The sequence below is a fragment of the Hyperolius riggenbachi genome, chromosome 1 (genome assembly GCF_040937935.1).
Source record: "Hyperolius riggenbachi isolate aHypRig1 chromosome 1, aHypRig1.pri, whole genome shotgun sequence".
Classification (NCBI taxonomy): Eukaryota; Metazoa; Chordata; class Amphibia; order Anura; family Hyperoliidae; genus Hyperolius; species Hyperolius riggenbachi.
In genome coordinates this window covers 92,191,022-92,205,034 of record NC_090646.1, presented here as the reverse complement: position 1 = coordinate 92,205,034, position 14,013 = coordinate 92,191,022, and the positions used below count along the sequence as shown (strand labels likewise).

The window sequence follows — 14,013 nt, the reverse complement described above, 5'->3', positions numbered from 1 at the left end:
TGGGGAACCGAGATCCAAACCTGCAGAAAGAGTATGGGGAACAGAGTTTCAAACCCTACAGAGTAGAGTATGAGGAACTGAGATCCAAACCCTGCAGAGTAGAGTATGAGGAACTGAGATCCAAAACTGCAGAATAGAGTATGGGGAACTGAGATCCAAATCATGCAGAGTAGAGTATGGGGAACTGAGATCCAAACCCTACAGAGCACAGTATGAGGGACCGAGATACAAACCCTGCAGAGTAGAGTATGGGTACCGGTTATCAAAACCCTGCAGAGTATGAGGAACTGAGATCCAAACCATGCAGAATAGAGTATGGGGAACCGAGATCCAAACCTGCAGAGTGGAGTATGGGGAACTGAGTTTCAAACCCTACAGAGCAGAGTATGAGAAACTGAGATCCAAAACCTGCAGAGTAGAGTATGGGGAACTGAGATCCAAACCCCGCAGAGTAGAGTATGGAGAACTGAGATCTAAACCATGCAGAAGAGAGAACAGGGAACTGAGATTCAAACCCTGTAGAGTCGGAGCAGTGCTTTTCAGCGCTGCTAGATTTGGACGCAGTCAGTGCGGCACAGACTATAATAGGAATCTATAGCGGCACTCAGTGAGTAACGTTGGCTCCGTCAGAAGACGGAGCCAAAGTTGCTTAAAAACACAATAATTCGGCCTCCAGCAATCGCTGGAAGCCGAATTATATCATTCCCATAACTATCCATGGCGGCCTGGAGGGGGAATAGTAATGAACACGGCCCGGACTTGAGCAAAAGCAGGATCAGCCATAGAACAGCTGTATCCTGCGCCCAAGTCTACCGGCGCCGTTTTCATATGTATGCCTGAGATTCAAACCCTGCAGAGTAGAGTATAGGGAACTTGGAGCCAAACCATGCAGAATAGAGAATGGGGAAAGGAGGGAGATTCAAGCCCTGCAGAGTGCCAAAGCCAGAAGGAGGATGCATCTGAGTCACATGAAACACGTAAGTGAACTGCCCCTGACCCTGTCAGTCAGTGGTGTAGCTAAGGAGCTGTGGGCCCTGATGCAGGTTTTACAATGGGGCCCCCCCAAGTACTCTATACATAACAATTGATACGGTGCACCAAAACCTACCAATGGCAACTACAGTGTCAGAGGTGCAAGGGGATGGGAAACAGTTTGTTACCACTATTCATAGTATCTATAGAAGTGATTATTATGAGCACAGGACCAATAGAGAGCTAATACTGTAGTTGAGGGAGGGCCCTCTAGGGCCCCTCTGGCCCAAGGGCCCCGATGCGGTCGCAACCTCTGCAACCCCTATTGCTACGCCCCTGCTGTCAGTTTGTTCATACTGAAATTGTGTTTGGAAGTACTCTGGTGTTCCAAATTTGATATGGCGAACACCAATGCTAGTTTCCAGTAAATACTGAATACATAGAAAAAATAATGTGCTTCTATAGATTTTCTACTAAAGGCTTTGCAGTGGTCTTTTTGTCCAAGTTTTATGATGGTTCTACCCATCAGATGGATTTCTTTTTTCTCTCTGGTGGCCAACCATAACCTCACCTAGCCCCAATCTTACGCCTGACCCATCTCAAACAACAGTGGTGCCAAAAGCTCAACCTGAAGTAAAACCTTAACTTCCTTACCTCAGTCATTAAATAAAAATAAACCCAACCCTAACCTCTCTTTCTAATCAATACTCACCTACTGTCATCTTCATTTGAAGGTGTAGGTTTGGCAATGATATAGCCTGGCGAATAAATTGGACACCCGCATCAATTCATATTATATACTGCATGCCTACAGATGGTAGTCAGCTATATAACATCCTAACAGCCAACCGCAAGCACTCAAATCATACACTTCCTTTGCCGATCAGTTAATACATTGGTTCTACGGCAACACACAAATGATCTGCTCAGTAAGAAAAAAGTGGGCAAGAGGCACCCAAAAGTAGCTAAAATGGAGTTAAAAACAGCTAAAAATAGAGGTGGTCTACCTCAATAATGACAAGTTCATATAAGTATGAATTTTAATAAGCACAGGCAATGCGTTTCTTGGGTCTGCGCCCACTTCCTCAGGCAAAGTTAAGTGCCAGAGTTGTATCAGAGCCAGGTATGGAGAGAGCCTTGGAGCACTATCAGCGGTTGGTTGACCCTTTAGCAACCTTCCTTTGAGTACCCTAATTCCTTTTTGTTTTTCATCTCTCTTCTTGTGACCTACTGCACCATTTGGGCTCCCGTTGTCTTTGTTTTTTCTTTTTTAGGGTGTTTGGTCACCCTTCCTCGCTGCTCAGTAAGTGACATGGTCCCTTTAAACCCATAGAGCTTTTAATCCCTTTTGGCTTCATCTACACCCCCAATGTCTTCTAGGTTCAGATGGGAAATTATTTTTTTCCTTGTTGGAAATTAGTCATAATCGCTAAGCCAAACCCTCCCGTGGATGTCTTGGCTCCTCAGAAAAAATAAATCATTTTCATGTTGACCTAACAAGTAGTATCTCAACATGGAAGACGTCCAGCCCCGTCCTAACAAGCATAAGAGATCAAACACATCATACATGCTGGTACCAAACTGTGAATAATGTTCTAGGCCTGTGGAGAATAAGCACTCCTATATTTCTCTGTTTGTATTTCAGAAGACTGACCCAATCATTTGGCTCATGCCAAAACACAAACCACAAAATCTAATCATTATCTGGTTCCTCCCCTACATTTTATAGATTTCCCCCCTTTTGAGGATGGGTTGTTTTGTAATGCCATTAACAACAAAAACATGGTGCGTTTTCATCAGTGTGGTATTCTGGCAGGGAAAGCGCCGGCCTTCGTTGTGGTAGAACAGGCTGTGCAATCCTTCTCCAAACCCCACGAGGAATCAAAGGATGGAGGCCAAAAACATCATTATGAGAAGGGAAAGGCCGCTACGAACCTGGATTACATTATTGCTGTCAAGAATTGAGGTCAAAGGGCCACTGCAGCTGCTAGCATTAACCTACTCTTCTCTTTCTCCTCTAAGCTGTACCTTTTGAAATAACGCTTCTAACCTGGCGTATTACATTGCACTTATGTTGGAAAAATAAAATAATCACCTGAATCAGTGAAAAGAGCATACAGCCATTTCCACTTCACTCAAATTTAGGGGGAAAAAACTTTTACAATTGTGCAAAGACAAGAATGTGAAGGAAAGTCGATCGGTATGAGAAAACTAATTTGCGCAAAACGTGAGGAAGTTTGTGGCATTAAAAAAAAAATACATTAAAATTAGAACTTCACAGGAAGCACCTTCTGAAAATCTAAAATATTGAAAAAAAATTAATTTTGTGAACATTTGTGATTCTTGTGGTTGTGTGCGTATGCAAAGACCTTCCATTAAAAAGGAGTTCCAAACAAAAACGGGTAAATGTGCAAACTTAGTGATGTGCAATCTTGCGCTAATCTCACCAGGCGTACTGGGTATATGATGCAACCACTAGCAGCTCCTTCGTCCTGGCTGAGGAAATGACTGTGAAGTATTAGTAAAAGTATTAGAGCAGGCAAAGGGCATTGTATATAAGGGAATAAACACGGCAGCCTCCGTGTTGCTCTCATTTCAGGTGTCCTTTAACTCATTTCGGAACAGAGCCTCTGGTCCGGCTTTTTCTTTATTCATTCACTTCCTGATCACAGTGATTGGCTCACAGTGATCGGGAGCCAATGAAAATGGCTCCAGAACGAGTTACGAAGCTCAGATGTCTTGAGACAGCCGAGTTCTGTGCCAGCGGGGAAACGATATTGCTTCTTGTGCCCTCAATCAGGCGGCGTTTAAACTATGCTGCTTAGGCAGGTACAAGTGCAGCATAGTTCTAACTAGAGCCGCTCCCAAACTGGTTAAGAGTTCACATAACTGTGGCAAGGGTTAAAGCTTAAAGAGGAACTTCAGACTAAACAAACATACTGTCATTAAGTTACATTAGTTATGTTAATTAAAATAGATAGGTAATATAATCTCTTACCCACCCTGTTTTAAAAGAACAGGCAAATATTTGATTTCATGAGGGCAGCCATCTTTTTGGTTGAATAGAGGTGACAGGAAGCATAAGACACAATTCCAACTGTCCTGTGTGCTGATCACCCCCTCCGAGTTGCTAGGCAACGTGAACAACAACATAGGAAATCCCATCACGCTTTGCACAGCATCAGTGTGAGAAAACGCGGAAAAGCCGCCGCGTGTGCCGATAGCAAGGCGGCTAATTCCGCGTCCAGCGCGGCGGATTGCACACAGAGGCATGCTACTGGTACTGGGAGTGAACACGGAAAAGCCGCCGCATGTACTGATAGTGGGGCGGCTGGTTCTGCGTCCAGTGCGGCGGTTTGCACGCAGCAGCATGCGGCTGGTGTGGCTGGGTCTGTTAGTTCACGCAGATTCAGGAATACACGCGCGCTGAGAGGCAGAACTTTTATGATGGCCAAGGGGGGGGGGGAGGAGGAGTCCGAGTAGCAGAGTGACGCATTGAGGCCGGGCAGCGGGCGGTTCAGCGGTAGTACCCTTGTGGTACTTCCGCCCTTTCTCTGACCTCACGTCCTCTACGTGATGACGCATACGAGGGTACGCGTGACGCGTACCCTCGTATGCAGAGGACGTGAGGTCAGAGAAAGGGCGGAAGTACCACAAGGGTACTACCGCTGAACCGCCCGCTGCCCGGCCTCAACGCGTCACTCTGCTACTCGGACTCCTCCTCCTCCTCACTCCACTGCCAGTGCCAGCCACCAAGTACTATTTAACTTGCCTTAAACTTTTGTATGGGGAAGCGGGCAGAGGGGGGAGCGCTAGCGGAGGGGGTGGGGGGAATTTCCGCCCCCCCCCCCCCCCCGCGATCGGGGCATGCTCCCCCCTTATGCCTGCGACCCCATAGGGGGGCCGTATTGCGGCATGTTCGGGCGAACAGGGCCCTGTTCGGCCGAACAGGGGCCCTGTTCGGCGGCCATTCAGTAGTTCGGGACGAACCCGAACTTAAAAGGCCGAACACCATCAGGTGTTCGGCCGAACTCGAACATCACCCGAACAGGGTGATGTTCTGCAGAACCCGAACAGTGGCGAACACTGTTCGCCCAACACTAGTTCCAGGGTGTAGAGACCACGGACCTCACACCTAAGACTAGGCATTGTTTGATATCTGTTATGACCTATTGCTTTCCTGACTATTCCTACGCTCGCTGATTCGGTACCACGCATATCTGATTATCTGTTGCCAACCCTGCCTGTCTTGGATACCGAACCAGCCGTCTGTCTTTGTACTTTATTTGTCCGTGTGTTGCCGCCCCGGCTTGCCCGACCTTGAGAGCTATCTCTCCTCTTTAGCAGATAGTCTCCAGATCAGTTAGTGACATCCACCTTCAGGTGTCACTCACTCTCTGGCCCTTCCTACTTCAGCCGGAGACTCCACCCCTTGGGAGATCTCAGGCTGCTGGAGGGTTCTCGTGCTTCTCTAAAGAGCAGTATTGTCCATACTGTCAAGGACCACCTGCTCATCAGGTGGATTACTCAAAGTAAATACAGTTGCACCAAACACTCACGTTATATACAGGTGTCCAGAGGTTAGCAATATATCTGTATTATTGGTGATTCTGCAGATCATCAATAATCGGGTATATATCTGTATTCTTGGTGTACTGCAGATCACCAATAATCAGATTCTCTCTGTGTGCTGATATCGATCGTTACAATCAGGGAAAAAAAGCCTGGGCAGTTTTCTTTGATGGGTGGAGCTTAGCTAAAAATGCAGCTAAAAGTGATGCTTTGGTAAGAAAAACAAAGTTCTGATGCTGTGAAACTGTTAAAGAAACACCAAGCCTTTTCAGTTCTGCTGAGTAGATTTTTAGTCCGGAGGTTCACTTTAAAGGGGAACTGAAGAGAGAGGTATATGGAGGCTGCCATGTTTATTTCCTTTTAAACAATACCAGTTGCCTGGCAGCCCTGCTGAACCTCTGCCTCTGCCTCTAATACTATTAGCCATAGACCCTGAACAAGCATGCAGCAGAGCAGGTGTTTCAGACTTTAAAGTCAGATCTGACAAGACTAGCTGCATGCTTGTTTCTGGTGTTATTCAGATACTACTGCAGAGAAATAGACCAGCAGGGCTGCCAGGCAACTGGTATTGATTAAAAGGAAATAAATATGGCAGCCTCCGTATACCTCTTACTTCAGTTCCCCTTTAAAGTCTTTTTGGAAGGGAATTGCAAAAGAGGAGAACAAGCTTGCATACATTTCATAAGGCTGGGAAGAGAGGATTTCGAGTGGGGGGCAAAAGAAAGTTCAACAGTTTGCAGTTGGGGTGGTATGTAAAAATTAGCAAATTATGAAAAAAATTATGGAAGGGGCAGATTCTACAGAGCTTCAATGGTTAGAGTTACAAGACTGAACTGGACCCTGTGGATAAGAGAGAGAAAAAGAGGTACAAAAAGTCAAGCTGCAAAGTTCTGTATGGATGGAAGGGATGCTGGTTTGCTCATCGTAGATCACAGAAGAGGATGTTATGTTGGGTACACACATACTATGAATGCCACTGGGACTCGGTTTCTCAGAGGACAGTTTGGGCCGAGTCCTGTACCAACGCATTGAATGGGAAACTGTATGTCTGTACTGGCATCTATGACCATTTTAAAGCAGCTGGATAATGGTTAAGGGTTCCTGGAGACAGTATCTATTCAGTTAGGAGTCATTGGGCAAGAGTCCTTGACACTACAGGGTGGCCTGCTGAGCGCGCCCCCAGTGGGTGCAGCGCTCAAGCGTTTTGTGCCCGACATTCAAATCCGGGCTTTTACTGCAATTTAGCCAGTCACATGGAAACTTGTGCTTTCCACAGATACCACTGCCATCTGAAATCTCTACATATAGCATTCAGCTATCTACACAGCCTAGATAAAAGTCCTAGCATACAAATGAATTCCGACAGGTGAACGACCTCTGCGGACGAGGTGGATTGCAATGATTCTTTACATACTGCAAAGACACAGTCATATGCAGGCGGTCATATTTATTTCCTTTTAAAGTGGACCTGAACTCTTGCACAGGACAGAAGGAGAACATAGAGAAATGCACCCTGTATGTATTTAGAGGGTTTAGAATGTCTAATTTCCCCTCATCTGACTAATCACACCTGTAATGTGATCTCTCAGCTGTGCTAGCTGGCTGCCACGGCAGAGAGGCTAATTTAAAAGCACAGGATGTTAACAATATGTTTGCTTCCAGGAAGCAGATACATTGCAGGTTTATTGCAGGATTTGTATCAGCTGTGACAGACTTTTCTTTAAAGGTTTTTATGCTGTTGCTTATCTTTTAGAGCAGAGAGGAAGTTCTGAGTTCAGGTCCACTTTAAGGTGCATACACAGCTGTGCTAATGTCGCTGGGCCAGGCTGACGCAAGGTTTGCTATATAGCTGGTGACGAGTTATGTTGCTATGCAAGGGGGTGGAGTTTAAAGGACACCTGAAGTGAGGGATTTGGAGGCTGCCATATTTACTTGCTTTTAAACAATACCAGTTTCTTGGCAGTCCTGCCGATCTCTTTGGCTGCAGTAGTGTCTGAATCACACTATGTTTTAAACTATTGGAGGCAGAGGATCAGCAGGACTGCAGGCAATTAGCATTGTTTAAAGGGAAATAAATATGTAAGCCTCTATATCGCTCTCACTTCAAGTGTGCTTTAAGCCAGGAAAATAAAACAATCACGTTTGCAAATTGATTTTTTTCCTGTCAATTTTTGTTCAAGGTCATTTGCCCAACCATGTGGGAGCCATAGATAGACTGTAAATGCTTTGTCTGTGTGCACATTCCGCAGCGGATTCTACTCAACTCTATAATGATTAGAGCAGGTAAGAAGTTCTAAGTTCAGGTCCACTTTAAACAATACCAGTTGCCTGGCAGTCCTGCTCATCTATCTGGTCAGTAGTGTGTGAATCACACACCTGAAACAAGCATGCAGCTAATACAGTCATAAACACGTGATATGCATGCTTGTTCAGGTTCTGGGGATAAAGCTATTAAAAAGAGAGTCTTCGCAAAAAAGCCAGGCAATCTGCATTGTTTAACGATTTGCCGCCCACAGTACTACCCCCCCCCCCCCCCTAAAGACCAGGCCGTTATTTGTAGTACTGGGCTGTGCAGGCTTTTCAGCCTCCTGCACAGCCCAGCTATGGAGCCCAGCGATCGGACTCACCTCCTTTTTTGTCCCTAAGGGGACCAGCCGCCGGAGGGGTCCGATCGCCGCAGCACTTTGTTTTTTTTTCTTCGCCTCTATCAGGCTCTCTCTCCCTCCCTCCCCTTCCCTCCTCCCCTCCGTGAACAGATTTGGAACAGGACAGCGATCCGTCCTGTTCCTCCTCTCATAGGCATCAGCCTATGAGAGGGCGGCGCTCCCCGGCCAAAAAGAGGCCGGGGATCGCCGATCTCGTAGAGAGCTGCGGCCCCCAGCAGCGCTGTACAGTTGTAAACAAAGGGGATTTCTTTCCCCTTATGTTTACAAGCAGCCTGCTAGCCGCGGTTGGCGGCTAGCAGGCTATTCACGGAACTCCGTTCCGTGAATCGGCAGGGAACGATCACACGGCCGTTCCCTGGGTAACTGCAGCCCCAGGACTTGACGCCAATTGGCGTTAGGCGGTCCTGGGGCTGCCGCCGCCTTCACGCCGATTGGCATGAGGCAGTCTTTAAGTAGTTAAAAGGAAATCAATATGTCAGACCGCCATATCACTCTCAGTTCAGGTGTGCTTTAAAGTAAATTTGTTACCTCATGCACTGCACACACTTTACTTGCTTTATACGATAGAAGGGGTTCTTATTTAAATATCATCAGCCCAGAAGCAAACATACTGGGCAGTCTTCGAGTGAAACTCAGCTCTTCTCTACTGATTAGTTAATGTAGAAGAACGCAAGCCGTCTTCACAGAGTCGCAAACTGAAATCTAAACACGAGACCAGCAAGAAAGTGTTCTGCAGAGAGCCCACTTTGCATTACCAGCAGCAGAATTGTTACTGAAACGGAAGCTACAGAGATGGTGTAGTATGGCGAATAAAAACACGCCTCCTGTATCAACCAACCAACCCAACTTTTACATGTGCTGGCCTAACAACATAGATAGAAGAGGATCAGCACAAGTGTAATCACCAAAGTAGAATGGAATGCCCAGGTCCTGCAGTCCTTAACCCATTAGCAAATTCAATAGCGTTATTTCGTTTGAGATAAGTGCATTGCTTTCGACCTCAGTCGTCAGAACTCATTGTGCTGTAAATTATCGGAATGCTTTGATCTCTCTCTCTAGCTAGCAGAAAATATAGAAACTGAAAGCAGAAATCTGTTATTTTCACACTGCCCCCTAAAGAAAAGTGCCATAAATATACATTAAAGTAGTAGTAGTAGTAGTAGAAGAAGGGAAACTTAACAAATAAGAAATTAAAAAAAAAAGTCTGCTAAAATAAATTGGCCAGGAGAACTTGCAAGCCTCTAAATAAATTGGCTGCTAAAGGGTAAAGTACCCTTCAGACAGGCAGATTCAATGTTGAGAAGTGGATCAGCACATCCACAAAGGAGGTGCCAATCTACTTAACATTGATACTGGCCTAAAATGACAGGAAGTGGACTGGTGGATATAGGTGAGTAGATATCAGTGGTGGGGCACATATGTCTATTGCTGCTCGAGCACACAGACATAACATCAGAACTGATAACTCACTGGAGGTAATGTACTCAGGAGCTTTACCGGGGCTGAGAGGTACGGCTTCTTCATAATAGCCTTCTGGAAGGGAGGACGTCGGTAAAGGCGGAGGTCCATTGTCCGGAGGCTGTGAAGAAAAAGTCACAACGGTCAACAACCATAACATAAAAGTCTATACCGGTAGTTAAATTTACCATAAGCTAAGGTACTGATTAGGCTATATTTTTTTTCTCTTTTCTCCCCTTTTTAGAAGATCAGCAGCTTCCAGTAAAGCTAGATCCAACTGAGAAAACTTAGCTTTATCAGCTTGCTCTTAATGTTGGGATTCTGGCATCATGGTTTGTTCTACGATTCTTCCACCCACCCAAATTAACAGCAGTAATAATAGTAATAATACTACCTTCCCATTGCTAATACAGTTCATGACATAGGAATAAATACATTTATAGTGCATTAAATTCTGTATCAACTGTACATGTTATTCATATGAATTTTTAATGTTACCATTTTTTAGCAATAGTGGTCCTTTAACAGGAAGATGGACACTAGACTTCAGCACAGCCCCCTTGGAATGTTCTACATACTGTACATTCTTACAAAGAAAGCCTTAGCCCAGGGTCAGTTCTCCAAGCCAGGGAAGCTATTTCATAATGAATTTTTAAGACATATTTTAAGTCACTCTCCTACATGGAGGGGATACAGAAAGCAAGAGTTGGAGGAAATGAAAGACAAATGGCCTATGTCTGAGTCAGATACCTTTACAGTTATGGTAACTACAGGGCTGGGCCGAGCTGCTGTGCTTGGCCAATGTCAACACAGATGGAATCAATTTACAATTGTACTAGCTGTTCTTTTATGCTAACAAGGTTTCATTGCATAGAAGCTTGTCATGGAAAAGTCTGTTTTATTTATGACACAGCCTTGCTGGAAAGATGAAGGGAAGACCAAGGTGGGAAAGGTGCTCCGGAATATGGAGTAATTCACTTTCTAAATAAGAGTCTGTCCATTCAGCTCTGATATTTAAGTTTTGGCACCTGCTAAGTGTGCATTTAAAATGGTCGCGGCCACATTTTGGCTCGACAGCAACACGTAATTCGGGCACCAGCTATTACCTCATTTTTTTCTAATTTGAGCTCTGGCCATCATGGACACCGAAATTATCTTATTTACTCACTTATAAGCCTAATTTTTCAGGACAAAAATTGTGCAGAAAAGTTACCCCCTCCGCTTACATGCGAGACAGTGGAGCAGCATGGATGGTGGAGCAGGTTTTGTTACTGGCAGAGGAGTGTAATGATCTTGCACTAATGACCCTGCTCTTGTCAGCTGGCTTTCTGCTGTGTCCATGCCCCAACTCCCCCATCCACTGCAACATGGTGGCAGAGTGCGCTGCTCAAGACCCTGGCTTGTGGAGCAGAACGTGCAAGCAGCATTATCAGCTGTGAAACGATCAGGGATTCTTCCTGTGCGGCAATTTCTGTATCTCATATTTAGGATTCCATCTAGTGGCGTCTTGAGAGACCACTGTATCATCCTTGGGGCACATCTGGCTATACGGAGGGGGCTGACTTATACTGAGGGCACATCTGGCTACTGTGGAGGAGACTATACTGGGGGTGGAAGCTTATACGCGAGTCAACCACTTTTCCCTGGTTTCTGAAGGAAAACTGGGTACCTCGGCTTATATGCGAGTATAAACGGAAGTTACTGAGCACCACTATAGCTGTGCCTAAATTAGCTGGTTCACCTGCTAGAGCCTACAGGTGAAACTTGAAAATTAGAATATCGCACAAAAGTCCATTTATTTCAGTAATCCAACTTAAACTTATATATGACCTTTGAAGCTAAAGAGGCAGATCAGAAAAATTATATTGGTTAGAACTTCAAAACAAACATTTAGCCTAGGTAAGTTCTATTGGACAACCTGATTACAAATGGTTCAAACATTGGGTAGACATGAGCTTGGGAGACACAGAAATTCAAAATGATGGTTTGCCATGAACACAGCAGGGCAGAATAGTCATGTACAGCATTCCGTGCAAATGTCACAACTAATGCCATTTGCAAGCCCAGATCAAATTCCTCCAGTGAAATGGGACACAAACTGAATTCAAGAATGACATTTAGGCGGCACTATAGAATAGCTCCATCTTTGATTCTGCCTAATTTTCTAGAGCTCAGTCTGAAAAAGACCCCTATAACAGCACAGGCATGCAGGGGTCCTCTGTCAGCCATTGCACATCCTCCCTGCAGACAGATTACTTTGAGGCAGGGGTCACACTTGCAAAGATTCACAAAAGCACGTGAAAAACGGAAGTAATGTGCAGTGAAATATACAGTCTCTGATAGCTTTTTCCCATACCATGGCTGTCAACCAAAAGTGTGCAGAGTCTGCGGGAAAACACAGCAATTTTCCATGGATTCAGGTATGACCCCACCCTGACTGTCAGTCTCTAACACAGAGAGCCATGTCTCCAGACTGACTTTGGAGGGAATTAGCTGGCAGCAGGGGGGTATGTTTGGTGTTGGGTGTCTGACTCAGGGCAGGTCCGGAGCATCATGAAATTGTTTGCCAATAATTTCTTAGTTCAGGTGATGCTGTTTTTGGTGGGCTCATCTCTTTTTTGCTGTCTTTTTTGCTAATCTTAATAGATTCCCTTACTGCACAAATCCCTTCAGCGGATCTGAGATGAAAAACTAACTATAACAAGTAACTTGTCAATATAGCTTAGCTAAAGTTTAGATAGTTTACACAGAAAATCTGGCTGCATAAAGCTTCAAAAGTTTAATGCTGGGATTACGCGGTACATTTTTTTGTAAGAATCATTCCGATAGATGCCTTCGATGATAAAATTCCGACATGTCCGATGTTCCGCTCGATTAGTTTCCGGTCGATTTCTTATAGAAGTCAATGGAAAAAAGATAAGAAAAACTAGTGGAAGATAAGAGAATCGAGCAGGAAATCGAATGGCTAATCGATTGCGCGCTGAATTGAACGCAAAAAACGTACCGTGTAATCCCAGCATTAGAGGATTTATTCCTGTGATACAATGAGAGCGGCCATGTTCTGTTTGTAATCAGTACACAGGTAATCTGCAACTGCATCTCCACCCCACCCCCTCCCCTCTGAAATCTCTGGCTAGTAACCTCCTCCTCCTGCCCAGCCTGAGCTCCCATAAGCCCTTGCTACATGGGTCTGAGTGCCTTGGCGTTCTGGAGAAGCTGTGGGCGAGGCTTGTTTAGTTTAATTAGGGGAATTAGAGTATTAAAAAAAAAAGTATTTGGCTTGAGGAATGCCCTATAAACTATATGAAAGGAACACAATTATGCAATGAGTTAAAGTTCATCTCGGATCCACTTTAATGCCTAAACCCAACCTCTCCCATATCATTAACCTCCTCTTCCTCATGCCCAACCCAAACCTGCTAATCATAACTGATGAAAAAAAATTTCCCCTACCCTAAACCCCAACAGTAATCCACCTAAACCTAACCAAAACCCACCTGCGTCACAACAACCAGCTTCAAGCGGCTGTGATCGAAGTACAGAGACGGTTAATCAGACACAAGTGAGTTCTACTTGCAAAGTTAAAGTGTACCTGAAGGGAAAAAAAGTGGCCAATTTGGGAAACCTCTGGATCATCTCACTATTCAAGTGCTAATCCCCCCCCCCCCCCCCCCCCAAAAAAAAAAAAGCCTTTTCCATGGAGCACGGCAGCAAGTGGCTCAAGCCTGCGCACAGTCTGAGCCGCATTTACTGTCCTTGTTCATTTCCAGAAGTGCAGCCACAAGTTCGGGTGGGGGCCATGGGGGGGGGGGGGGGGGGGGGGGGTTCCAGCGTTGAAATGGCAAGGATAAGGACATCAAAATCAGTGGAAAGTGCATCTGACTTAGCCATTAAATGTGCATGTAAGCAACATTATTTGCCTCCCACTGACCATCTCAATCCATGAATTGGGAGTACAGTTGTTTGTTTTTTGTTTGTTTTTTTACAGAATGTTTTCAAGCAAACTTTCATTTTAGATCATGTTCCATTGAATGCGTACAAAAAAAAAAAACAGTGTCTGAACAGAGCTGTAAAGTGTAGATAGTTCCTGGTCCTGCTGGGAGCGTGCAGGTCCTGGGATTATGTGAAGGTTGAGATCTATAGGAGGAGCTGGTCCTCTGGCCCACATATGAGATGGTGTTTGCCAGGAGAGTTTCCCTCTGGAATGGTAGTTTGTGGGAGCAGCTTGCTTGTGGGAAAACTCCTCTCACTGTTCAATATGGAACAGATTAAGCATTTTGTCTGCATATCGCACTACAGCTCTGCGTATTTTCAGGGACTTTTGGACTTGAGTAGATTGATGCTC

The 14,013-nt window shown here is 45.1% G+C and overlaps 1 protein-coding gene across 4 annotated transcripts in view; it reads right to left on the bottom strand.

Annotated features, from left to right (window-relative positions):
- AFAP1 (actin filament associated protein 1) overlaps positions 1-14,013 on the bottom strand; it is a 207,973-nt gene that overhangs the window by 92,118 nt on the left and 101,842 nt on the right. For 3 of the 4 annotated variants that reach the window (XM_068276817.1, XM_068276826.1, XM_068276845.1), the window contains exon 4: positions 9,681-9,789. In XM_068276817.1, coding sequence (XP_068132918.1) covers positions 9,681-9,789 — 109 coding nt within the window. The remainder of the gene's footprint in view (positions 1-9,680; positions 9,790-14,013) is intronic. The other variant, XM_068276836.1, reaches the window with a different exon arrangement.